This window comes from Phyllostomus discolor, chromosome 6 (assembly GCF_004126475.2).
Source record: "Phyllostomus discolor isolate MPI-MPIP mPhyDis1 chromosome 6, mPhyDis1.pri.v3, whole genome shotgun sequence".
Classification (NCBI taxonomy): domain Eukaryota; kingdom Metazoa; phylum Chordata; class Mammalia; order Chiroptera; family Phyllostomidae; genus Phyllostomus; species Phyllostomus discolor.
Genome location: NC_040908.2, coordinates 85,713,730 through 85,741,447, shown reverse-complemented (window position 1 = coordinate 85,741,447; position 27,718 = coordinate 85,713,730). Strand labels below are relative to the sequence as shown.

Genomic DNA, 27,718 nt, shown 5'->3' with positions numbered 1-27,718 from the left:
AGTGACGTGACCTCAGGCTCAACAGAAATAAAAATCGGCATTAAAACCCTACTCATTTGACCGCTGCTAACCATGCCCATCCCCACTTGAGTTTTGGCTATCCCGAGATCCCATTCTACCATAAGGCATGACGTTAGGTACTCCGGGCCGGCAGAGGGAGCCCAGCCGCAGGGTGTAGCAGGCTGCGCAGCCGCGGGGAAGCTCCGCCTACCGCATACCCTACCGCATACCCTACCGCAAGTCCCACCGCAGTCCCTGCCGCCCGCAGAGAGAGGAGGTACCGGTCGTGCGCGCAGGCTTGCAAGGAAATGAGTACTGACGTCTCCTGCCGTCCTCGCAGGGCGCAAGTCTCCCGCCTGGTCTCCTTCAGCGCGACCCACCGGCTCCACTGGTGGGTTGTCCCACAGCGTCAGGGGTGGGGGCGGGGCCCGGCACAGGAGGCGCAGGTGTGCGCGTCATCGCGACGCTGGGGCGGGACGCGCCCGCCGTTGTTTGATGGCTGCCAGGCTTCATTGCCTACGCCGTAACGTGACTACTGGAGTGACCAGCATCTTGTGAAAAGGCAATGAGCGGGCTGTGTATCCCGATCCGACTGCGGAGTAAGATGTTTTTTTCCGCTGGATCTGTGACCTGAAGCAAATTCATTGTCCCTCAGGTTCTCCTCGTTATCTCAGAGGGTTTCTGTAACTTGCCCAGATTACACAGTGTCAGGCACATCGTAAACACTCAGTAAGTGGTAGCTAATACTACATGCCAGGAGCTACCGGAATCAATAGAATTACAACATGCCGAGTTTTATCCCCCTTTTACCGAAGGTACCATGAATGCAGATGTTCACTTTTCCTAAGGCAGCTCTGGGAGCAAGCAGCACAGTTGGAATTTGAACCCAGAACACTGAATGTTTTATGGCACTAAAGAAACTCTGACTTCTTTGACTCTGAGGAGAGTTTTGCCACTCATTAGTAAGTTCCACTCCCGAGCATCCGCTTACTCGGCTGTAAAATAAGGATAATAATGTATTTCTTGCGTGCTTGTCAGGTCTTGTGCTAGCTAACAGGATGCAGCAGTGTTCAGCACGCAAATGTCACTGCTTGTGTGTCGAGTGTACAATCTGGTCAATATTGTGGAACGTACCATGAGATAATTTTGTGCAAAAGCTGTGTAAACAGTAGCACTCCACACGTAAGAAGTGCAGGAGCAAGAGAAGGTGAGGGAAATAATAAAGAGGGTCTCAAAAAGAAAAGGGTTGTATAACAAAGCTTGAATATACGACTGTAGTAAGGACTCGTTAAAGATGAAAAAATTGGATAGATATGGGTATAAATATCCCTTAAGCAAAGAGTTATCTGCCTAGAACAACAACTGAGTATTGAAATTTAAAAATTTCCCTTATTTGCATGCCCCTCAGTGGATTGGTGAAGTTATCAGTAGGCAGTAGTTGAGGCATAATAAAGCAAGATTGTTAAAAAAGAGACTAATAGGTCATGTAATTATTTTTCAGGAGCAATGAGATCTTAAGCCACTTAAGGATAAGCATCTTTTGTTTATCATTCAGCTGTGCCTAATATGTAGTAGGTACTCAGTAAATGTTTGTTGAATTGAACAATGGAAAGACCTCGAGCAGATCAGTTTTTGGAATCTTGCTGTGGAAGAAAAGGAGGTTGAGTTTGTTTATGCTAATTTGTATGGTACGTTAGTCTAATTAGGGAGCGTTCAGTGTTTCCTGGTATAAAGCTGAATTATGAAATCCAATTGATTTATGATTCTCCATGTGGTGAGGCAAAGTATTAATAATTTGTGAAGGGTTTCAAAGGCTAGAACAAATAGTAAATGTAGGGAATAGAGGGTGTTTGAACTGGTGTCATGTTGACTTTGTTTTTGTTTTTGTTTTTTCCCCTGATCAGCAAGTCTCTGAGCAATGAAGAAAACTTAAAACTGTTTGGGAAATGTAACAATCCAAATGGTCATGGGCACAATTACAAAGGTGAGAGGAAAATGGATGCAATTTTAGCCTTTTCAATAAGTGTAGAAGAATATTTAGCAAATATAATCTTAATGAGTAAAAAGTCGTATGGACAGAACGTAATGCTTTGGGTCTTGAATGAGAAGTTAAATGGAAGTTCAAAATGAAAACAGCTGTTGCCTTTGTTGGACGTGCCTTAACTTTTACCTTGCAATTAGTTGTCTGCTCCTTTACAGATAGTTGAAAACAATGAGTGGTTTAAATTTTTTGTTTGGCCTTAGTGTACATGAGATTCTTTTGACACCATGTTTTATTCTAATTAGGCGTTGCTGAGGCTCATGTTAAAATTAGATTATATTCTTTGAGTAAGTAATGACCAACAAAAGAGGAATATTGGCTAGGAATATGCTGTATGCTAGGAAGATAGGTTGGGTCTAAAGCTTTGCCGGCAGTGTTTCCAGAAAGTAATTAATTTATGCAAGAGTAAGAGAGTTGATTCTTTGAGATATAGCTGATATCTCAAAAAAACAGGTACATAAGCCATCGAGTATTATAGCATATGGTATGATGGAGTAAAGACCAGGAAAAGTGTTGGAAGATCAGGATTTCTAGATTAGTTAGTGCCACTTACTTGATCTATTATATGATACCTCTCATTCTTAGTCTGTTCATATAATCATATTATGATATAATATCCCACGGTGTTCATATGGAGCTGAACAAATATAAACGTTATTAATTTGTAAAGCATTCTGATTATGAAGACTTTTCAAATGCTTCATATAAGCACTTGTTAATTTACAAAGCATTACTGTAAACTGTATACATTCATCTAAGTAAAGGGATAGAGTTTTAGCTTCCCCCCAACCCCAAAAGAGTTTTAGGTCCAGTGGTAGTTTTTTGTTTTTTTTTTTTGCTTAGAAGGGTACTGCCCCAAATTGGACCAACCCGATGTGTGGCTGGACTTCTTCCTGTACATTTTTACTTTTTCAGGCAGTGATTGAGCAGCATCTTGATCCTACCTCATGGAGATTCCTAACCAGTACATCAACATTATAAGGAGAATTATATCGTTTTGGCTTTGGCTAAGCTCCTCTGCTTCGCTAAAGGTCCTGCTAAGCTGTTCTGTCTTGTTTGACTCTTGCTTTGGTTGATAAAAGATCTTAACCAAGAGAGCAGATGTTTGGGGGGAAATATAAATATGGCTTTGCAGGGCAGAGATCTCATAATTTATGTTGCTAACTTGTGCTTGGATGTTAATTCGTTGAAAGTCATATTGGTTTTTGGTATTTTGTTTTCTTTCCCATAGTTGTGGTGACAGTACATGGAGAGGTACGTGCTGAATATATCTGTGTGGTTTGTATAGTTTCTTGGGTCCTTTCTGCCAACATGATAGATTCTATGTTGAAAAATTCTGCTCCAGTCAGTATTGCTTTACTGTTGTCCTTTGTATATGTGAGCTGCTGCCATTCCAGGGCTTTCCTCTCCCAAAATGCCATCTTCAATGTGCTATATGTGGACAGGTAGGAGAGCAGTACAGGTGAAAGGATGCCTGGAGCATTTGGTGCTCCCATGTTGAGACTGATGATTTTGTTGGGCATGAAGACAAATGTAGGCACAATTACTGCGTAGTGTATAGCCTTTACTAATTTAGCAGAGGTTTAAATATGATGAGCATATTGTAATAATACTCACCTTTGTTTATACTTTTTAGATTGATCCTGTTACGGGAATGGTTATGAATTTGACTGACCTCAAAGGGTGTATGGAGGTAATGGCTGTTCAGCGCTTATGATGTGCTGTCTTCTAAGCATAATATTTGATGGTTCCCTTTGCACTTTCTTAATCAAGGATCTCCAGAGGTCCTGTGATGTTGTGAGTGGAATTGGTTGTGGGAGTGGGGGAGTAGTTGGGGAACTCTTTCATGTTTTTCTAATGGTGTTTGGGTGACTTTATGAAAATTAGTCACAGTTGTATTAACAATCACAGGAATAAATGTGGCATGCTCATATTGTATTGCTTGTTGACATATCCTGATTTCCTCTATTTAACAAATACTTCTGTTCTCTCAAATGCAGCTTTCTTCTTGAAGCTTTTTTCTCTGAATTTTCCTTATGCCTTTGATTGAAGATTTTAACATGATCCTGTTTTATTTACTCTAGCATTATTATAAAGTCAGTAGGACACTTCATTATAAGGATAACACAAAATAATGTGTTCAGCAAAGGACTTACTGATTGTATCATTTAATTCTTTCATTGTAAGAGACCTTTGATGATATCTAAGCCAATTTATTTATGCCTTAGATTGAGAGATGCTTAACAGTTACCTGACTTGCCCTAGGGCATATGGTTAATCCTTTACAAAGGTGGGAGTATTGTTCCTTCAGCTTGGTTTTTATTATGCTATCATTTCACCTGTTTATTTAGTTCTTTGCTTCAATTCTGTGTCTGACTTTTGTTCTAAAATTTGGCATTTGTTTCATAAAATGCTGTTACTGATTGTCATTACCTCTTTCAGATTACTTATCATCCACATATTCAAGTTTGCCTATTTTGCATCACTATTTCAGCTAAGTACTAAGAATGCAGAGATGAATGAGACATAGCCCTTACACATGGAGTGCTCATATTATTTTTTTTCTAGAAAGTAAAGAATAAGTTCTCACAGGGTGAAGAAATTGAGAAGTATAGATTGGTAGTTACAGAATAGTCATGGGAATGGGGGGATGTAAAGTACAGGAAATATGGTTAATAATACTATAATAACTATGTATGGTGCCAGGTAGGTACTGGGAATATTGGGGGGACACATTGTAAAGTATATGATTGTCTAACCACTATGCTGTACATCTGAAACCAATACAAAATAATATTGAATGTAAAGTATAAGTGAAAACATTTTTTAAATAAACTAAAAAATTGAAAAAACTAAGTTCTCAGTAAGTTGGTTGAATAAATGAATAAGAATGAGTAAATGAACAAAGTGTACTGTGCTCAAAGTACTTCTGGAAAGCTGTAAAGACAGTTTTTGCGTTTAATTGGGTCATAAACTACATATTCATAGAGTGTTATACAATACTACAAGACAACAATATGAGAAATATGAGATATACCAAGCAAGCAATACAATGAAATAAATACACCTTTGTATAGCACTTTGAAGTACACCACACATTCCCATCAGTAAAAGTGACTCTTTGGGGCATACAGTCAAGTTAGCAAGAGCTCTGTTGAAGAGGCTTCAATGGAAAAGTTGGGACTTAAACTGGAATTGAAGATAAAACAAAGATAGTTATTTTATTGATATCCATGTGGATATCATTTGATCTATTTTAAAGTTAGTTTGGTTTAGGACCTATTTTTATGATTCTGGTTTTGCTCAAAAATGATTGCTATTTTTATTATTAATGTACCCTTGTTGGACCATACTATATGGAAAATTGGATTGCTTAGATTTTGTACAATCTGGCTAAAAGTAAATGCCTAGACAATGTTTAGTTTTGTACAGTTTAGATAAAAACTTAGAATTAAGGCAATAACAATTCTTGCCCATTCATATGGGAAAACATTTGTTAATATATGTGAGCATTAGGAAACAATAGCATTTATGTTTTATAGTTTTTCTTCTAAGAGTTCAAGGTTATTCTTAAATTACTCCTTATAGGACAAATTTAGAACTATTAACATAATTTCAGTCTTAGCCTCCTTTATAAAATGTGATATTCACTGAATCTTTGTCCATTGACATTGTGGCATTGTCTTGAAGGTGAGACTGTTATGGAGAAGTATTTCTGGTAACTTTTTGGACAGAATACAGGAAAGGGTAAATTGAATTCTAAATCACAGTGGCTTGTTACGAGAGAGCTCCAGTGAATTCTCTACTTCTTGGTTTTTTAACCTCTGTGCCTTCAATAATTAGGATAACCAGTCATTATGGAGAACTTACTTTATTTCACAATTTTAAACTTTCTGAAAATGCTTTGTAAGACAGATAAAATACTTAAATGTATTGAGTTAGTGGTTCAGTGATAAGTTTTAGAGGCAAAGGTGGAACACTTTGGAATTTGAGTCATAAATGGAATTGGTGTTTTGCCTTTGTTTTGCCTATAGGAGGCAATTATGAAGCCCCTTGATCATAAGAATTTGGATCTAGATGTGCCATACTTTGCAGATGTTGTAAGGTGGGTGTGACTGTTTTACCTAATATATAGTAAGAAAGAAGAATTGATTTTAACATTTTATCTAATTATTTCTTGATTTCTAAAGTTCTTTTAATGACACCTTTTAAAAAATAGAATTTCTGTTCTCTGAAAATATTAAACATGACATTTTACTTATTAGTCTTTTGATCTTTCCTTTTCTTCTACAGCACAACAGAAAATGTAGCCGTATATATCTGGGAAAGTCTCCAGAAATTTCTTCCTGTGGGAGTTCTTTATAAAGTAAAAGTATATGAAACTGACAACAATATTGTAGCCTATAAAGGAGAATAGCCTTTAGGGGTTAATACTATAGAAAGATTTAATTTCTTTCCAAATTTGAAAGATGTCTTTATCTTCTTGGGCTATTAAGAAGTTATCACATAATTATTGCACTTCCACATTGTATTCTGGAGTGCCTCATTTATTGAAATCATTGTGAGTAAAACTTGTTTAAATTCAAATATATTTTAAAACCAAATATGTAATTTATCCTGAGTATCGTTTAGAGAGTCTGTTTTATATAGATTAAAAATCACTTCATTTCAATCCTGACCAGTGTGTGGCTTGGTTGGACAGTCTCCCACAAAGCAAAAGGTCACCAATTCTGTTCCAGTCAGGACACATGCTGGTGTTGCGTGTTCAGTTTCTGGTCGGGGCGCATATGAGAGACAACTGATCAGTGTTTCTCTCCCTCTCTTTCCCCTCCCTCCCCTCTCTAAAAATAAAAAAAAAGTCACTTCATTTCAGCAAAATGTTTTGGTGTAGAACCGTTTGAAAGAAGAACCAATCTTTTTTTTTTAATTACCTCGTTTTTAGTATTCATTTTTTTTCTGGTCTAATATAAATAGCAGAGGTATTTATAAAGGTGTAACCACAAAGTCTGGAAACAGATTTCTTAATAGATTGAACTCGGATTACTTCTTTTAGGATATGCTATAGGCACAAGTTTATTCAATGAAAATTAGAAACACCTATCATCTGAGGCAGTACATTGTGGATGGATGTACAGGATTAATGGCATTGCTACTTCAGTGCACATTGTTCATTGCATTTTTGCATAGCTTATTATTGAAATATGCCTTTCTACTGAGGAATAGCACATTGAAAATCTCATAGAACATCAGTAAACTTATTATTCTGAATATCTGTTTATGTTTCCAAACCTTAGGGCAACGTGGACAATTTTAACTTAGAAGACAAAACAGGGACCAAAAATCCCCTTGTTACCATCACATTAATTATCAACTGTTAACTCTTTTATGCCCACCTTTGTAAAAGAAGTATGTGTCTGTTTGTTTCACTTTTTATCCAGTCCCAGAGATCTCCCTGCTTTGCTTTCTCCCACCTCTCTAATGCATCAGCAGTGAATTTCGTGTAACCCCATTATGCCTCCTCCTTTGATTGTAATGTATAAAATAAAGTGCAAAACTGTCATTTTCTGGAGCATTTTCTCAATTTGTTGGGATTTTTGTTTTTAGCCAATTGTCAGTTTAACTCAAACTCATAAAAATTCTTATAAGTTTGGATGTTTCTAGATAAATATAAATCTTTGAAACATGATCCTTGAAATTAAAACAACTCCAAGGTGAGAAGTTAAAAAAATTATATTGACCATATCACTTAACAGAATGACCAGAATTCAGCAATAGTTTGTATTGCTGATGTAGTCACCACCATTGGGTTATAAAAATGGCCAGAATAATATCAGCTGAGGTATAGCCCTTATATGTGATCACTAATAGACTAGACCCATAATAAGTGTCCATTTTGTTTTTTAAACTCCAGACTTTTATATTTGTCTTGGAAATGGAGTTATCTTAAAGAGGGAAACAGATTGTGTTCATTTTGCTTTTGTTATGTCTGGTATTTCTAGCCTCCCTTGCACATACAAAAATCATTGTTAGTTTTACACAATTTAACTTTATAGCAAGATTCTGTTGCAAGACACTGTTGGAAAATGTCCCAGATAAACACTGTGTCCACATAGCTACAGAAAGAACTGCTTATCACCACAAGAAGAGCAGGGGAAGGTGGTTCTTGCGCTGGTGGATTTTGAAGCAGCAGTTGTGCTTTTAAGCAGCTGTGCAGTTGGTTTGTGTCCTTCAGAAATCCACCCACCCTCTCCCACGAGTTGCCTCACCACTGAGACAGGAGGAGTGTTAGCATTTAAAAAGATAATTAGAACACTGCTTTTCTTTCCTTTCTCCTTTTCTCTTTTGTTATTGTTGGCTAAAGAAATGATATCCCAGGCTTTTATTCTTAAAGATGCCCAAGAAACAAGTTCTTGTTATGTCAGCCCAAGTTCACCTTCAGCCAGCCAGTTTACTAGTCAGTAAAAATTCCCCATTTAGTATGATAAGTATGAAATAAATTGAAAAGCCCTTTTCATTTTTCACAAATATCTTAATATGAGCACTGTGGCCAATAACAACCTGAAGAAATAGAAGGACTAGTTTTGTCTTTTACCTTTTAAAGTATTTGCTCACAGACAGAGCCATAGATGGATAGTGGGGTATCTCAGGGGCATCTCAAACTTAACCTTTCCAAAGTGAATTTCTGATTTCTCCTTCAAAATTTATTCTTCACCAATCTTCCCTAAAAATGACACTACCATCCATTTATTTTTTTTCAAGCCAGAAATCTGGGAGTTGGTCTTGATACTCACCTCTTAATCTAATCTATCAAAGTTATATAGGTTTTACCTTTAACCTATATAATGATTTTTTTGTATTTCCAATGCTAGCACCCCAGTCCAACTGCCAGCATTTCTTGCCTGGGTTACTGACACGCCTCTTAACTGATCTGCTTTCCCTGTGGTTCTCTCCTGCACTGCTGTTACCAACACTCCTCTCCCTACCTTGTTACTCCTTGAAAGCTTCCTCTTGCTTCTAAAGTACAATCCAAACACTTCCCACTAGCCTGCCAAGCTCTGTATGAACCATCCTACTCCCCAGCCTGAAGCTGGTCGCTGTGTTTTGGTCATATTGGCCATTTCTCAGGTCCTAAGTCCCACCAATTTCTTCCCTTCTTCAAGATCTGTGCATTTTCTGCCTTAAAGATTAACAAAAATCTTTAAGGCTGAAAGTTGCCCTGACAGAAGGGGATTATTGAGCCTCATTGTAGCCAGAAAAGGACCAGGTCCTAGGGCATGCAGTCTAAACCAGCAGCAGCAGCAGCAGCAGCAGCAGCAGCAGCAGCAGGGTATGATGGAGAATACAGACACGTTGCCATCCTAGGGTTGATAGGCCTTTTTCATACAATGAGTTTGGGGAAGAAAGATGTAAATTGTTTTTTTAAGAATTTACATTGGCTATAGATAAATAGGGCAGGAAAAGGTGAAGGGGAGAAAGTTCAGGGATAGTAGATAGCCCATAAGGGAAAAGTCCATGAGGGATGCTTCTGGATTGGTTGTGGGCAACAGTGTGGAAGGTTCATGGCAGACAGATATTATGGTTGGTGGTAAGCTGGTCTTTCTAGATGGCTGCCTGAAACTTGATGCGCAGTTTCAACATACATTCAGGAATGTGAGTACTCTTGTTGGTTTTGGTCTGTTGTAGTTCACTGGTTAATCTTGTCACTTCTTCTAGCCTGCTATAATTTAACATAGGACATCTTAAAGTTTTTCTCTTGTCATGCTCTTCTGTTTAGAATGCTGCCCCTGTCCTCTACCCCACCCCCTTCATAAAACCCATTAGTCTTCAGATCCCAGCCTAAATGTCACCCTTTTGATCACCCAGTATAGATAGAAACCCTCTGTTATTTTCTGTCAATAATATCTGTATACTCCCCTATCTTGCAGTTTTAAAATTAGATATGTGTTCCTTTTATCTTATTTATTTGCTATTTATTGTCTGTGCCACCCACAAGGATGTCAAGTTCATGAGTGCCAGAGCCTTGTCTACCTTATTCATTCTTTTTGCCTCAGGACTTAATTCAGTGCCTGCTGCATAACAGATGCTGAATAATTAGGCAGTGAATGAGTGACAGTGCCTGCCATCTCTAAGGAACTTGAACCTGGTTTGGTCACATTTTTTGAGATTTAATACCAAACTTTCAAACATACTTCAAAAAGTGGTTTAGTTATTCTTTATGTGCTTGAGTTTAGATAACAACCACAACATAAAATAAATCCCCTAAGTATTCCTCCAAACCTGTGAATCTGGCTAACTTTATCTTCCTGGAAATTTTCCATTTTCATTTGTGGGTAAAATTTATTGTAGTTCCTAACTAGCTACTAATTTAAAGATAAGCTAGAATTCTGAATCAAGGATCTTTCAGTAAACTGCTGTCCTTAAGACCACACTGTACTTAGCAGCCCAGACTCAGGGCTCATTGACAAGGTTGGTTCATAATTGTTGTCCTAGCCTGTGGGGAGTAGGTTTAACCCAGGCAGAGAGAGCCTCAGCTTGTCTTGCAGAGAATGCTTCTTTTTAAAAAATTATATTCTATTGATTATGCTATTACAGTTCCAATTTATTCCCCCTTGTCCCCCTCCACCCAGCATCCCCACTCCCTCAGGCAATCCCTACACCATTGTTCATGTCTATGGGGTCCATAAGTTCTTTGGTTACTCCATTTCCTACACCATCTTTATGTCCCCATGGTTATTCTGCAACCACCTATTTGTACTTCTTAATCCCCTCACCTCTTCACCCATTCCCCTATACCCATTTCTGTCTAGCAACCATCAAAATGCTTTCCATATCCATGATTCTGTCTCTGTTCTTATTTGCTTAGTTTGTTTTTTTTTTAGATTCAATTGTTGATAGATAGGTATTTATTGCCATTTTACTGTTCATACTTTGGATCTTTTTCTTAAGTAAGTCCCTTTAACATTTCATATAATAATGGCTTGGTGATGAACTCCTTTAACTTTTTCTTGTCTGGAAAGCTCTCTTTTCTGTCCTTTGATTCTAAATGATGGCTTTGCTGGATAGAGCAGTCTTAGCTGTAGGTCCTTGCTTTTCATGATTTTGAATATTTCTTGCCATTCCCTTCTGGCCTGCAAAGTTTCTTTTGAGAAATCAGTTGACAGTCTTATGGGGACTCCCCGATAGGTGACTAACTGCTTCTCTCTTGCTGCTTTTAAAATTCTCTCTTTATTTTTAAGCTTTGGCATTTTAATTATGATGTGTCTTTGAGTGGGCCTCTTTGCATCCATCTTGTTTGGGATGCTCTGTGCTTCCTTCACCAAATTAGGGGAGTTTTCTTTCATTATTTTTCCAAATATAATTCCAAATTCTTGCCCTTTCTCTTCTCCTTCTGGCACCCCTATAATGCAAATGTTGGAATGCTTGAAGTTGTCCCAGAGGCTGCTTACACTATCCTCTTTTTTTTTTTTTTAATTCTTTTATCATTTTGTTGTTATAATTGGTTGGTTTTTGCTTCCTTATGTTCCAAATCATTGATGTGATTCTTGGCTTCATTCACTCCACTGTTCTTTCCCTGTAAATTGTTCTTTATTTCAATTAATGTGTTCTTCATTTCTGACTGGATCTTTTTTATGCTGTTGAGGTTCTCACTAAGTTCCTTGAGCATCCTTATAACCAGTGTTTTGAACTCTGCATCCGACAGGTTGCTTATCTCCATTTTGCTTAGTTCTTTTTCTGGAGTTTTGATCTGTTTTTTCGTTTGGGTCATTCTTGTTTGTCTCCTCATTTTGGCAGTCTCCCTGTGTTTGCTTCTATGTATTAGTTAAAGCTGCTATGACTCCCTGTCATTGGTAGCTCAGCCTAATATAGTAGGTGTCCTGTATAGTTCAGAGGCAGAGCCGCCCCTATCACCTAACCTGGGTACTCAAGGTATGCCCTTTGTGTTGGCTGAGTACACCCTCCTCTTGTAGTTGAGCCTTGGTTGCTATTGGCAGATCAATGGGAGGGATTAACCCAGGCCAGTCAGCTACAAGGTTTGGCAGTGACCACTGACCACCAACTTCCACCCTCCATGGAGGATCAGCTGTGCCATGGCAGAGTGGTGATGCTCTGATGTGGTCTGTAGCTGTCCACTGGGTGCATTGGGCCTGGTGTTTCCTGGGTGGTGCAGGCCAAGGTCAGCCCCCACCTATGTTTTGCCAGGGGCCATACTGTTTGAGCTATAAAGCAACCTGAGATGGTTGTTACTTGTGCTGGGCTTGGAGATCCCTAGGCAAAGCCAAGCTGTGAATCTAGGCTGGCACTGCTAGAACAGGGCTTGTGGATACTTAGCAAGAGGTACGGGGTTGGGGATCACTGAGGCTGGCTGTTGCTTGTTTGAGAGGATTTAGGAAGTTGTGAAGTTTGAGCCAAACCATCCATTCATATGGAAAAGCCACTGTCAATAGTGGGTGGGACAGAGCTTTGGGATTTCCAGAGCAGGGCAAACAGTGTGAGCAGGTTGATGGAGTCTCAGCTGTGGCCTGCTGGCTCTATGGTTCTGTGGTGGGGGAGGGTTCAGAAAAGGGAAAATGGCCTCTGCCCACCTCTTCGTCTGGGAGAAAGCTGTCCCCCAGCTCTTGCCTTGATGCCAGACACTTCAGTTCCTGCCTGTATGACACTGTGCCTTTCAAGCTGCTACCCCAGTACTAGAGGTCAGAGGGAGTGATTTTGGTAAGAGTCAGTTCTTTAAGAGGAAGTGCTTGGGACTCCTGAAGTTTCTTCCAATGGCTCAATCCCTGCTGGTTTTTGCAGCCAGAAGTTATGGGGACTTACCTTCCTGGAACTGGATCCATGGCTGGGAACCCTGGCGCTCCTTCAGGGTGGGACTGGGACTCCTCACTCCTGAAATATCCCTCCCAAATTGTTGTCTACTACATGTATATGTGGGACCAGCCTGTTCTGCATCTGTACCCTTCAAACCAGTCTGGATGGATGTGGTTTCTTTAATTCAGTAGTTGTCAGACTTCCATTCAACTTGATTTCTGGTGGTTCTGAGTGATGGTTGTTCTAAAATTTAGTTGCATTTTTGATGTGGTTGTGTAAGGAGGTGAGCCATGTTTACCTGTGCCACTATCTTGACCAGAAGTCAAGAATGCTTATCATGCCACCTGTTTGGCCTCTGAGGACAGAGTTCCTTTAGAATGTAGAACTAAACAGATCTGTGGCAATATGTGTTTTCAGCAAACAAAAGCCTAATTTGTTTCCATAATAACCCTTAATAATTCCCAAAGTACTGGGGGGGAAGTCAAGGTTGCATTCCTGAAGGAGAGAACTGTGTTTAGGAAAGGAAAAAAAGGTACCCTAACCAGATTATGGGGTATAATGTATTCCACCTACATTTGAGACTGTATTGATGTCTGTGCAATTAACTAACTTCTGGTTTTTGGCATTTGTTGAATTACGAATTAACATCATGCTAGCCACTATGTGCCTGGTGTCTTAGTCACCATGTTCTTAAGGCAAGAGTTAGCTGTGGTTCACCGACCTGGAATCTGGAGTTATATTGTTCAAAGTCACTCAGTGAGTAGAGAGCTGGAATTTGAACCAATGTCTGTTTGGCTTAAAAAGAAAACCATGCTCAACAATTAAAGTAATTATTTAAAATTTTTCCCAAGCTCTTTAAATGTGCTTTGTCTATATATTTAGTTATTTAAGCCAAAGGCTTTTTTGAGTTTGTTGGACTCAAACATCTGTTCTACAGCTATTTTTAAGTACAGGTTTATATATGTATGCATAAACAAATAGATATTTTTGCATATGTTAATAAATTGTTTTATACTGATATCAGGTATATATATTTAACTTCATTCTATCTATTTATATGGATGCAACTTACACAAAGCCAGGTAAGGGTAGCCCATATGTCCTAGTTTTGCTGCTGGGCCACATTCAAAAAAATAAAGTCCAGCAATCAGAAGTAAAATAATTCTATGTCCTGGCTGGTGTAGCTCAGTGGATTGACTGCTGACCTGTGAACCGAAAGGTCACTGGTTCGATTCCTAGCCAGGGCACATTGCTGGGTTGTAGGCCAGGTCCCCGTTTGGGGAAGTGTGAGAGGCAACTGATGTATGTATCTCTTGCATATTTTTGTTTCCCTCTTTCTCCCTCCCTTCCCCTCTTTCTAAAAGTAAATAAATAAAATCTTTGAAAATAAAATAAAATCATTTTAATTTTCACTCTCCAGATTCAATTATTTATTCTGTAGAATAATTTAAGCCTTTCGCCCATTATTTAGATTTTCTAGGAAAAGAAAGAGCTTAGGAGCAGACCCTGAAGGCTAGAGTACCTTGTACTTACACGCTTGATGGGTGGGCCCTGGGTGGTGTGGCTCAGTGGATTGAATGCACACCTGCAAACCTAAAGCTCACTGGTTTGATTCTCTGTCAGGGCACATGCCTGGGTTGTAGGCCAGGTCCGCATTTGGGGGCATGTGGGAGGCCGACAGTCGATGTTTCCTTCCCTCTCTTTCTCCCTCCCTACCCCTTTCTCTAAAAATAAATAAACTTTTTAAAATAAAAAAATAAAACGGAAACTGAAAAAAAAAGAAGCTTCAAGACTGGAGGTGTCTCCATCTATTGTTCATCTTTTTATTGTGCATGAGGTTAGAGCTTATGGGCTTCCATGTAGTAGCCTGTGTGCATTTTTTCCCTTTTGGTGTATTGTACTTTCCTATTAGGAAAATTAACTTCCCATGAGGAGGTTAATTACAAACATGAGAACCAGGATTAGCTATTCCTGAGAATAGTGAGAATGAATGTACTTCTGTAGCCCTTTGCTCTTATTCTGCTACCCACCCTGCTTAAAGAGTGACCAGGAATGGCAAATACTTGGAACTTGTGCTGCTTGAATTCCTGTCTCCTAAGCCCAAAGAAGACATCACTTGTTGAGTACAACACTACTTCTGAGCCTGGATTTTGCTTCAGGATCCTTCTTAACAGTGCTCCCAGCATTCTCTGTCAGTCAGATACGGCATTGAAATAACACCTATTTACTATCTCTGACCAGGCCTTTAGAGCTATATCTAGCAATGATAGAAATTAAAATTGAGACCTGAAAGATGGCTGAGCTACCTCTCACCTGACAGATGAAAAAACTGAGGTGGAGGAATATAAAGGCATTTGTTTAAGGTTATCTTTATACTTTGCAGCAGAGCTGGAATAGAATGGGCTACCTGTCTGCTAATGCAGCACTCTTGCTCAGGCGCCTCTGTACTGCTTGCCTGAATTCACCCAGATTTCTTTGAGTCTAAAAATTTCCCAGCTTCAGAGAGTATCTTTGCTGGGTATTTGTCACACTTTCCACATTGACCTGAGATGAAATGTGTTCCCAGCTTGCTGGGGCAGGACTCACTGCTGGTCATCTTGGAGGTGGCAGCAGGGAAGTGAGGCATAGAGGAGAGCTGCTGGAGCGCGCAGCCTACTTGTGTCAGCAAGGGACACCTACACCCTCTCCCTGTCACATGACCCAGGGGCCAGTTGTTCTGGGGGATCTCAGGTGATGCTGGAGCTGCTCAGGGAACCCTTAGGCTGACTGGTTAAGGGTACAGGCTCCGAAGTGGAACAGACCTCTTTTCAAAGCCCAGCTTCGTACTTACAGAGTGACTCTGGGAAAATAATATTTCTCTCTCTGCCTAAGTGTCCTCACCTGTAAATGGCTGTATTTCAAAGAGTTGTTGTGAAGATTAAATGTGACAGTACATGTAAAGTGCTTAGCTCAGTGCTTGGCGGATACCAGTAGCTACCGAGTGATGTCACAGAAAACGGTGAAATAAGGAACTCCAAGAATTGGTCTGTCCACTGAAGCAATCTGGGAAACAAACTGGCAGAAACTGTCAGTCAACCTTTTCAGAACTCTAGAATCTAACTTAAAACAACAACAAAAATCCTCACATCTATTAGGAGAATGCTTATAAAGAAAGGCTGTCAAATTTTGACATTTAAGAAAATTGGGACACTGGCTAACTGCACAATCTGTGCAGATTACACAAAGGAGACTTCAATGACCGCACAATAAGAATGCAGTCTTTGCAAAAATGGTTTAGAAAAGTCACTAAATAAATGGATGACCCAACAAGCAGCAACAGCATACCATGGAGAGAAGGGAGAATATGATTTCCAGTGATACTACATTACAATATTCAAAATGTCCAGTTAAAAAAAAAGACCTACTAAATAGGAAAGTATGGCCTATTCACAGAAAAAAAGAAGAAATGGACAGAAACTGTCCCTAAAGGAAGGCCAGTTACTGGTTGTTGGCATCTTAGAATTTAGCATAATTATTGAAAGAAAACTTTGTTGGTTATTACTGGCAATATCACGCTTGCTGTTGGTTTTATATTGCATTATGAATATTATAAATATTTTGCTCATTTCTCTTAGTGGAAGACACCATTTGGTGAAAAATGACCAGTTTACACTTGAAGAATACTAAAATTGAGAAAATTTTACCCATAGGTCAGGCCTTGAAAACACATCCTCTCATCTATTATTTTTTAATGTGTTCACACAAGTGAATAAAATTAGATAACATTCTCTGTATTTTAAATTAATCACTTATTAAAAGGCATTTGAATCTAACACATTATTCTTGTTTGAAATATTGTTTATTTGCTATGACATAAAAAATAAAGCCTTTATGTCATAATCTTTCCCTCTGGCTGCTCAGACATGGTACATTCCTATTTTCTTGCCTTTCAAATGCTATTCGTGTTGCCAGTAGCATAAGGACGATTTCTCCTTTCCTTGTTGAGTCACATGTGTCATAGAAGCTCTGTAACCTGCGTGGGTTTGGGCAGAAATCAGGTCATCCTGAAAGTGAGGAAAGATGCTTCCCACAGAGACTCAGGAACACAGAGGAATCATTTGGCAATGAACAGAAGTTTAGATTGGCTATGGAATTGGCTGTCAACATGTTAAAACTAGAGCCAGAATTCCAGGTTATACCCCGACCAGGTCTAAGAGTTTACAAAAAGCCTAATTTGTGTCCTGAAAGATCTGGTTGAATATCTGTGTGCCCCAAATTCACCAGTTAGTGGACTGGCTACTCAACCCAGTCCCCTTTTTGGTCCAAAGCAGTGGCAGTAGAGTTGTACATTGAGAGCACAAGTCCTTCATTCACACACGGTGGAGCCCTGGCTTGAACTTGAACTTAGGAGGATGCAGTAGATGCAGGAACAATTGTTCTAGTATCCTCTAGAAGAGGAGTTTGCTGGTGAGAAAGACAAGCAGGATCTGAATGGCATCTGTGATGGGGCTGAGGAAGATTCTGTTGGCCAAGCTTTTGGTTGTGGTTGGAGTTGAGGTTGGATTTAGGTTTCGGGTTGTGGTCAGGATTCGGGCTGTGGTTGGCCTGCTCGTGGAGATCGTGGAGTATGATGGTGTGGTGATCGTTGCTGGAAAAAAAAAATGGCATCAGAGCTTCTGGTGGATAGTGGGTGGGCTCTAGAGAAATGAGGCTAATCTGATTGAACACTGGAGCCAGAGTTCATGAACAGAATTCAGTAAGAATGTCCCAAGGGCCAAATGTTTGTAGAGGAGGGGAAAACTCAGGGGAACAGAATGTCAAGGAAAAAAAGGAAGAACACTCTGTACCCTTAAGGTGTACACAGTCCTACAGGGGAGTGAATTGATACTTATGTAACTACCGAATTTGCTGTTGGGTTGGTTGTCAGCCCTCAAGTGTCCTTAATATTGTATTAGATGAATCAGTGCAAATATGATCTGAATGGCACAATTATTTTTTTGTTGCTGATTTTAAAGGTGCATGTAAAGCTTATAGGAACTAGTTACCACCCTGGCTGGGTTGCTCAGTTGGTTGAAGCATCGTCTCATACACCAAAAGTTTGTAGGTTCAATCCCCAGTCAGGGCACGTGCGTAGGTTGCATGTGTGATCCCTGATCCGGGCACTGTGGGAGGCAACTAATCAATGTTTCTCTCTTATCTCGATGTTTGTCAGTCTCTCTCCCTCTCAAATCAATAAACACATCCTCAGGTGAGGATTAAAACAAATAAACAAAAAAAACTGGTTACCATTCAGACCTGAGGGTGGCTACTCCTTCTTTAAAGTAAGTGAAAAGAGACTCTGTGCAAACCCCTGAATCTCTTTCTGTGGTTTCCGAGGCACTGGTCATTTTCCCATGAAGTATCTGACTACACATTGGTTCTCTGAGGTTGCCTTTGTTGAGAAGCAGAGAAAGCCAAGCCTGCAACCCTGTGTGGGGAGCGGGAAGTGGATGGTGGGTGGGATGTCTGATTCCAGAAAACCTGGAGCTTGGCAGTAATGCCTTCAAGGGTCTGAGGTGACCATGGAAGGGACTAAGGAAGGGAATTGTCCAGCAACTTGCTTAGGCCCATGGTTCCTCTGCCTGCTTGGAAGGTGCCTTTAGGTCTGTGGCATTGCCTTATCTCATTTAGCATTTCCCCAGACGTTTCTCTGGCATCTCACTGAACCAGAAAGTCTGACACAACCACTATATTTTCCTTTTTTCAACTGGATTTTATTAGCATGGAGATAAGGAGTCCTGACTAGAAATGAACTTTCCCCCACCTTTCCTAGCATTTATACTCCTGTTCATACTGAAAGTGTCCTTCAGGAAGAAAATAACATCCAGTTCTTTCACAGAGGGAAAACCACCAATGAAATAGTTAAGGCTTTTATGTAATAGTTTCATTAGGCATAATCATTTTAAAATTTGTTTTTGAAAATGGATACCCCTTTGACCACATTTGCAGTGTATGACTGGTGGGAATAGGCAGTAGTAGATGTACTGCAGTGTTTGGGGGCTCCTGAGGAGGACTGATACATTGAGAAAGGTTAATGTTTCTTGTTCTTGGTTGAACCTTGTATTTAAAAACTTCATTAAAAAAAGATTGTCTTTATAGTTTTGACGTAAGTCTAAGAAAAGTGTAAAAAATATAAGATGAGGAATTTGAGTCCTAGTTTTTCCATTTACCTTTGGTGTGACCTTACACAAGTTACCAATATTTTCTGGACTTCAATTTCATGAATTTGTTTTAGCTCTCTATAGGTGAGAGAAAGAAAGGGACAGAGAGCAGAAAGGAAGGGCAAGGGGCCTCATGACAGTTTGAAGTTGAGGACTACAACCTGTGAGAGACAGTGCAAATTCCCAGTGGTGGTGGTAGCTGAAGGACATTCCGAGAATGAATGCAATTTTTGGTATTTTTATGCTGTCAGTTCTTCTTTGTGCAAACCTACCACTTCTTCCCTATAAAGTCTGCTATACCTGTGAAGGTTTTATGTGAGTTGGAAGCCTATGGAAATTGAGGAGGGAGCTGACTTTCATGTTGCTGTCTATGTGGCATTGAATAGAAATGGTTGAGGAAGCAGCATTCTGGAGCCTTAGGTGACTGTGGGAACATAAGGCCCCTAGAAATTGGCAGAAGTCTTGGGGATGACTTTTTTTCCTACAAGGCATAAGATAAGGGGTTGAGCTAATCTTAAGTAAGTTTCAAGGTGCTAGAAGGCTCAATTGATATCTGGGTATTGTGTGACTAAAAGACTTTTTCCTGGGTACCCATAAAGTAACTTTCCAGGCTGATTGAGTTCACTGTCAGATATGTAAATGGTCTACAAAGGAACTTACCTTGTTTTTTCAGTTTCAGAGAAGAAAATGTAGCCATTTTTTGTACATTGACAGCAAAGGCTCTGTGGAGGGTAAATCAATGAGAGATAATGGTGAGGACCTCAGCTGTGGAATTCACAAGTTCCGCTCACATTTCTGCCTTTCCAGAGGATCCTAACCTGTTAGTTCCTTTTGTGCTTACTTTTTGTACAGCACAATTAGCAGATCATTAAATACTGGTCTGCTCTATATTGTCTTAACTAAGATCCTCCCTGATCTTGCTCCAGAGGAGATCATGTCCATCCCCCACCCCAGCCAACTTCATCACCCTGAATTCTCCACAGGCTGGTATATACCTCTGGTCTCTGTTCAAGCCAGTCCTTCTACCTCTAACATCCATCCAGACCACATCTGGCCACAGATTTAACAGTAACTCTGTGATGTTGTTTTCCCTATGATCGTTAATCCAGACAGATCAAAGAGATGTGCACCTCTATTGCATTGCCTTGCTATGAGCCTCTCCCTGCACTGGAGGGCCAGCACCTTGAGAGCAGGCTCTGTTGTCAACAATGACTGACACATAGTAGGTGCTTAATATTCATTAAATGATCTGTAGAATTTGGTGTGTTGTTCTTATATAGGTAGGTCCATTATTATATCAGCCTCTTGTTCATACATTCAACAGTGAGTTAATGAGAGTGCATAACATGCCAGTCACTGTGCTTGGTGCTGACGGGACAGTGGTGAACTAAACAGGCATAGTCTTACCCTTGTGGCATTTATAGTCCCTTCAGAGAGACAGATTTTAAATGAATAATCAATTAACAAATTATGTAATTGATCACAGTGGCAATAGGTGCTCTGACAAAGCAGTGGAAGTGTGAGAGTAAAAACGGGGATCTGGAACTTATCTGGGATTTTAGAAAATGCTTTCTTGAGGATGTGATGTTTAACCTCAGTAATCATTTCTGTAATGGCCTTGCCTCACCAAACCTCATTGTAAAGTTCATGGCCAGACAACTCTTCACACCCCTTTTGTGCCCTACCAGCACAGAGGAGTTCCCTGCTTTCTTTATCTCCCATCACACATGCTGCTCCCCTTTCCTTGTCGGCCGTGCTGATCAAGGCTGTGTGTGTACATTGCCGACAAGCAGAGAAGCCAGTGCATCAAAGCGTGGTATGAGTCAGGAAGGTCTAGAGACCACACTGTCAGTGGGAATGTGCTGTTTCTCTTGCATAGTGTCCCTGTTTGGTCTTTCATCTTTTGTTGCTGTAATGAGGAGAGATGAAAGGAAAAGTTGTTGCTCTAATTAGCCTTGGCTGGCCTTGAAGAGACTGCTCTAGCTGTGAGGCTGGGTTGTAGCAGCTCCTTTTGGACTCTGCTCTTGCAGGTCACTCTGTGGGAGCCATCTAGGTCCAAGCAGGCCCTGGGCGTGGCAAGTGAGTGTAGGGTGGCTTGTCCGCATCATCACCACCACTATCCACAAAGACTTGGTTGCTGTTCACAGTGGACACAGACTGATGGTCAGACTTGTGCTTTCAGCCCAAAATGACAGGCCAGAACTCTAAGGACCTCTCAACATTGGGTCTCTAAATAAACTTGGTGACAAATCCTTGGCTGGGAGGAAGGTTTTTGTTAAAGTGCAATGTGAGCCCCTGTTTGGTCTCACCTTGGAATGAGAGTGTGTCCATTTGGTGTGACACTAGGAAGCCAGTTATTACACAATCATCACACTTTCTGTTTGCAAGCTATTTCTAAAAGGAACCAGTTTTAAGAAATGATTCTCCAGTTTGAATATAGAGAATTTGAAGCAAACAGGGTGCCCAGTGACAAAGATTCTTTGCTTGATCAAACTTCAGTCAGGAGGAGGTTCAGCTTTGGAACCTCCTCCTAGGCAGTGCATCTGTGCACCGCTTGTAAAATCCAGATTTAGCAAGAACGCTTCTAAGTCAGTTTAACAAGAACTTCTTTTTAAATATATTTTTTGAAGATTTTATTTGTTTTTAGAGAGGGGGGAAGGAGGGAGAAACATCTATCAGCTGCCCCTCATACACGCCCAGACCTAGGACTGAACCTGCAACCCAGGTACGTGCTTTGACTGGGGATCGAATCAGTGACTTCTTGCTTTTCAGAACGACACCCAACCAACCGAGCCACACCAGTCAGGACTAACAAGAACTTCTTACCCTTGATATCTGATAACCTTTAATGTCCGACTGAGTTCCTCATTTTCTACCATCCCCCAGGTGATATTTCATCCCCTTGGCATGCCCTTCAGCAATAATCCTGTTAGGGCAGTTTAGCTAGAAATTCCTCACCCTCTTACAGGCCTCGATGTTTCCTTTCAGTAATTTTCTCTTCACTGATTCCTACCCTGCTCTTTCTTTGCCTATACATTTCCACTTCCCCATGTTATATTCATAATTGAGCCTGACTCTATACTGTCTCTTTTCTCTTATTGCAATAGTCCTGAAAAAAAATCTCTCTATACACACACATATATATGTATTATGAATGCATGTATGTATTTTCTTTAACACCAATTCTTTCTGTTTATGTTGAACATACATGGTGTGAGTGTTTGCGTGTGTATGTGTAAACTCCTACAGGTAAAAGGTAGGCCAAAAATGGTGAGGCAGAAGAGGAGTGTAGGTACTGAATTTTCCACATCATATCTAGATTATATTTTGAGTCTTCCAAGATCAGTATAAAACTGCATAAACCCAATATGAAATTGTAAAAGCCCAAATCCTATGTACAGGTTCTTACTGTATCTCCACTGTTGTTACATTCGTGGAAGGAGATCTCCACCTGGCGCTGAAGGACCCTTCATGTGTGTCCTTCAGGAAGTACACGACGCTGTTGTTGCAGGTCAGGTCTGCTCTGTACCAGAAGCCTATGGAGTTGTTGTTCGTGTCCAGTGCTCGCAGGACCACCGAGTTGGTCCTGTAAGTCACAGGAACAAATACTAGGAAGAAATAATAAGGAGACAATCAGCCACCTATGTAGCAAGAAGGGATGAGGGTCATGAAATCAAAATTAACTGAAAAAAAGTTACACATAGCATGTACATATAGTGCAGTCCCACTTTTATGGAAGTTGAAAAAAGTCTGAAAGGAAAGCTATCAAGATATTAACTACGATGATTTCTTGGTAGTGGGATTACAGATGATTTTTCTTTTCTTCCTACTGCTTATCTGTGTTTTCTAAATTTTCTACAGTAGAAGGTAAATAAAAGGCCCTGGCTGGCGTAGCTCAGTGGATTGAGTGCGGGCTGCGAACCAAAGCATCGTAGGTTCGATTCCCAGTCAGGGCACATGCCTGGGTTGCAGGCCACGGCCCCCAGCAACCGCACATTGATGTTTCTCTCTTTCTCTCTTTCTCCCTCTCTTCCCTCTCTGAAAGTAAATAAATAAAACCTACCAAAAAAAAAAAAAGGTAGATAAAAGGAAACCTGTTCTCTGGTCCTGGTTTTGCTATGCACCAGGGGTGAGATTCAAGGCTGTCCTTAACCTCTTGAGCCTGGGTCTCATCTGTCAGATGAATGTACCCTGCCCTTCTTTCAGGGGCTGTGGAATGCCAGAAGAGTAAGGGTTGGTGCATGTGAACGGGTCAAATGGGCCCCCTGGCAAGTGCTTCCTGAAAATTGGCAATGTCATTGCCAAATTAAAGCTAAGCCTGTTTCCTAGTCCTAGAAATGCTGAAGCTTTTGGTCTCTGTTGTTGAGGATGAGGGAAAGGGTGCCTCTGACCCCCTAGGGCCCTAATCCAGGTAACTGTCAAATGACCCCTTAGAGTTCCCTAACCTTCTTCATTCAGCTGAGTCTTATGACCTAGCCTGGCATGTACTCACAGGGGACCCCAAAGACAATTGTTAATTCCATTTGTTAATTTCAGAATTCTGTAATTGGGAGATAATTTCAAAAGAATATTTCCTGTCCTTCCTTAAAAGATACCTTTTGAAGGAATTCTTCAATGCTAAGGTGTTTACCAGGGTACTTTCAAACTCCCAAAATTCCTTCAAAGACTTCCCCTTCACAAACCAAAAATCATGGATCATGTAGAACAATAGTATCAGGAAGTCCTGGTTTTGAATTCTAGCTTTAACAAATCAGTTCACCTCTGAGCCTCAGTTTCCTTATTCTTCATCATTCACTCCACAAATATTTATTGAATGCCCACTTTGCACCAGGCCTAGTTCTAGGTCTGGACATAATGATGTTATCCTTTTCGCATGGAGATCATGATACCTTATCTTGAAAGGAGTAAAGGGAACAATGCAAAGACTTTAATACATTGTGGATGTTAGATAAACTTCAATTGTTATTATTTCTAGCACAAAACACTTCTCTGTTCTATTTATTTATGATTGCCAATTAACGTGGGCTGAACCAGGTCCTGTGGGCCCTGACTTGCTCGGTGAGAACCTGGCATTCATCCTAGATGTGTGCATGGTGGTGAGGTGGACTGTGACAAGTGATGCTGTCATCCAGGTAGTCACCAAACCTGTCAGCTCTCCCATGGGCATGTTCTTGCCTCTGTTCTTTCTTCTGCTTTCCCTCACTCACCCTGGCTCATGTCCTCCTTTCTTCTCTCCTAGGCATCTGTTTTATTTGGATTTCTGGTTTCCACGATTTTCTCCTTTCAGGCTGCAGCCAGATCAGACTTCCACACGTAACACTTCCATCCAGACACTCCTTTCCCAAACCTTTAAAGTGCTATTTCTATAGCATCTAAACATTTCTGCCTCTGTTCTGTCAGTTACAGTACCCAGCATGTATCTGTTGTGACCCTCATAACTTACCTCACACTGCTGTTTGCGCCCCCACTCTAGGGGCAGCCAGTCTTCCTCTGGTTCTGCAGACACACTGGCATGGCAAAGACCTGGACCTGGTCTTTGTTCATGTCTTGCTGTCTGTGTGGAATTCTTACTTCATTCTTATCACACATTTCATCCCCATTAACTTTCCAAAATCCTGCTTATGACCCACCGCTGGGTCAATTCAGCCTCTTTTCCTCTCACTGCTGAAACATTTATGTTTTTTACTGTAGAGTTGAGTGCTTAATTACATCCTGGCTCAATTGTGTACTGTGGTTTCATCTGCATCAGTACTCCTACTGCATCAATAACTACTAATTGATTTAAAAAGTTGTGCATCCAATATTGTATAGTGAATACCCTTAAAGCTGAAGATTCGGGAAAAAAAGATAAGTTACATCCCTCTAGTCCATAGAAGTAAAAAAATGGAGGCAGATGCTGACCTACTACAGTCTTAACATAAATGTCATTGTGTTAGGGGTTCCTTTCAATGATGTGAAGACAGACCCAGGGAACCTGTTGTAAGATATTGCCTAAACTGCAATTGTCTTGAGACCTGCTAAGCCATTTATACACGACTTACCAATGTTGACACAAACACTGATATTTAGAGATTTTCAAAATCAAAATAAGGAGAAGTTAGTTTGTGTGGGCATTTACTTGGTTTCTGTAAAAGTTAGTGCCCTGGCCAGCCGAGTCCTGCAATGACACTCTACAGGGAAATCACAGAGAGTGTTTTGTAATCATAGGTATAGAATCTGGCACTTCAAACTCTTGTGGGCACAAGGTTTTGACTCAACTTAAATCATTCCTACAGTGTATCACAGAACTGTAGCACATTCTGAGATGAAATCAGATGAACTTTAGGGAAGTACATTGCATCCTTTCTTCCTTCTCCTTTTTCTGCTCTACCACTACCTCTGTAAATGCCGCAATTTCCCTTTCACCTAGCATGTTCCCTTTCAAGGGGTCTTTCCCTTTTAAGGAGTCTTACTAATCATCTTTTGACTCTTTTTTCTCCTTCCTTCCTGCTTTCAGAAAGCTCATCACCCCCCATCTCTGCACCCCCTACCCTACTTTTACAAGGTAGGTTTCTGTTTGTTCCATTTCAACAGCAAAATCCTTCACCTGAGAGAGAATCTTAAGTCAGAGCTCTATCATCTCCTTTGTAGTAGTCCCTCTGGCCCCCCAGGTCCTTTAGCATATACATGGTCACATATATGCCCTCCTTATCTTCATCTTGAATTACAATATTATCCTCCCTGCCCTGTAGGACAAGATCCACCGCCTGAGCGAGTAGGACATAGTGAGTCTTATCATAATTGAGACGTTTAGTGACAGTACCCATGAAAATAATTAAAAAAAAAAAGAACAACCTATAAGCTGGCATGGGTGTATGAAGACAGGCTATAGTCATTTACCTGCTGAAGCCTGGAATCTGTAGACCATGGGTGTGGCTATCACCCTTGCAGTATCTGCAAAACTTGGTTAGAGTTGCAAGAGAGGCAGGATAGCACAGTATAAGAGGACAGGCTCTGAAGCTGGACAGCCTGGCTGAACAAAGCTGGACTGTTATTTAGGTTCAAATATTGGTTATGTTACTAGTGATCTTGGGTAAAACTTTGACTTACCTATGCTTTAGTTGTCATCTGTAAAATGGGAAGATAATAGCATTGACCCCTAGAACAGTACTCAGTACATAGTAAGTATCAGCTCTCATTACTATAATTGAGAGGCATATAGTATAGTGGTTAAGGGCAGAGTCTCTGAAGATAGATTGCTCAGGTCCATACCCCAGCTCTACCAGTTAAGTAGCTCTGTGACTTGAGCAAGTCACTAGCATCTCTACTTCTGTGTTTTCATCTACAAAACAAGAATGACAGTGGTCTCTACCTAATAGGTTGTCATGAAGACTAAATGAATTAATACATATAAGCCACTATATTAAATGTTGTTATGAAAGCAATTAGAAGGCACTTGCCTTGACTTGTAGGTTTAGGATATTTATAAAATATTATGAGGCACCTTTAAGAAAAACTTGATTAGGAATGAAAGGAACAGGATTCAAGAGCCAGTTCTGCCACTTACTAGCAGTGAGACCCCGAGCAAGTCATTTAACTTCTCTCAGCTTCAGGCTCCTTATATAGAAGATGGGATAGCAATACTTCCCCTGTCCAGCGAACTGGATTTTTTGCTTGTGTACTAAATGTGAGCAATGTCTGCTGGAGTTGTGCAACAGACGGTCATCCACAGTGGCACTGTTTTATTAAATGGGTGTGAAAAGATTACAAAGTGTGATGCAATTATCACCACTTAAGATAATAAACATGCCAATATTAAGTCAGGACTTGCCGTGGGTGTGCTCTTGCTGGGTCTCAGCCTGAGGGGATTTAATGACTCCTTGTCACTCAAGTTGGCACAGGGAGTATGCAGAAATATTTCTACCCAACCCACTTTCTCACATATTCTCATTCTTTCTGTCCCCACTGCCTATTTGGGTCAAAAACGCATATTTTGTATAAATGACAACAGAGATGGAGAGTTATGTTATGAAATTCTTGTAAACTCCCCTTAGAGAAAAAAGACAACAGAGGGAATGGCTTCTACTCACTTGTGTAGACCTTGTTGTCTTCATAAACATCTGAACTGGCCATGATGCCAGTGGTGGGGATGACTTCATTGAAGGACATGCAGCTGTCACTGTCATTTGCAGAACTGGCAGAAATAAACAGCATTCCAAGGCACAGAAACAGCCCCAGGGATGGCATCACGGACCCAAGGACTGCCATGATCTTGGTCTGTTTGGACACTGCTCGGTCTGGAGCTGGGTAAGACCTCACCTATTTATATGCTGGAGTTCCTGGGTGAGGTCATACATGCAAATTCTGCTCTAACCACACCCTGGCTTCTGAAATTTGTCACCATGATCCTTTATCAATTCCAATTTTGCTCAAGAAAGAGAATGTACTGATTATGGATTTATTCTGCATCTCACACACCTCAGTACCTGCTATTTGAAGAAATCTGTGGAGAAAGGTTTAATGCTGGCAAAGTGAAATTAGGGGTTGAGTAATCATTACATACCTGGCTCATTTAGAAGCTCCACTCTTCTCCCTGTAGGAAACTCAGGCATAAAAAACATCTTTTCTTGGAATATTACATATCCATTTCCCAGTTCATTTTGTGACTAGCATAGAACTAAAAACATTGTGCTTCTGGATTTACACTCAGAAAGAA

General features: G+C 40.4%; 2 protein-coding genes across 2 annotated transcripts; one reads left to right on the top strand and one right to left on the bottom strand.

The window, feature by feature from the left end:
* Nucleotides 1-215: 215 nt before the first annotated feature.
* Nucleotides 216-7,610, top strand: PTS (6-pyruvoyltetrahydropterin synthase). The gene is made up of 6 exons (XM_028517232.2): nucleotides 216-391; nucleotides 1,905-1,984; nucleotides 3,273-3,295; nucleotides 3,678-3,734; nucleotides 6,076-6,146; nucleotides 6,335-7,610. The coding sequence occupies exons 1-6, from the start codon at nucleotides 309-311 to the stop codon at nucleotides 6,456-6,458; spliced, it is 438 nt and encodes a 145-aa protein (XP_028373033.1). The 5' UTR covers nucleotides 216-308; the 3' UTR covers nucleotides 6,459-7,610.
* A 9,125-nt stretch (nucleotides 7,611-16,735) lies between these two features.
* On the bottom strand, nucleotides 16,736-27,289 carry PLET1 (placenta expressed transcript 1). Its single transcript, XM_028514853.2, has 4 exons — nucleotides 27,093-27,289; nucleotides 22,433-22,631; nucleotides 19,684-19,745; nucleotides 16,736-17,471 (listed from the first exon to the last, which is right to left on the bottom strand). The coding sequence occupies exons 1-4, from the start codon at nucleotides 27,268-27,270 to the stop codon at nucleotides 17,272-17,274; spliced, it is 639 nt and encodes a 212-aa protein (XP_028370654.1). The 5' UTR covers nucleotides 27,271-27,289; the 3' UTR covers nucleotides 16,736-17,271.
* Between the last annotated feature and the right edge of the window lie 429 nt (nucleotides 27,290-27,718).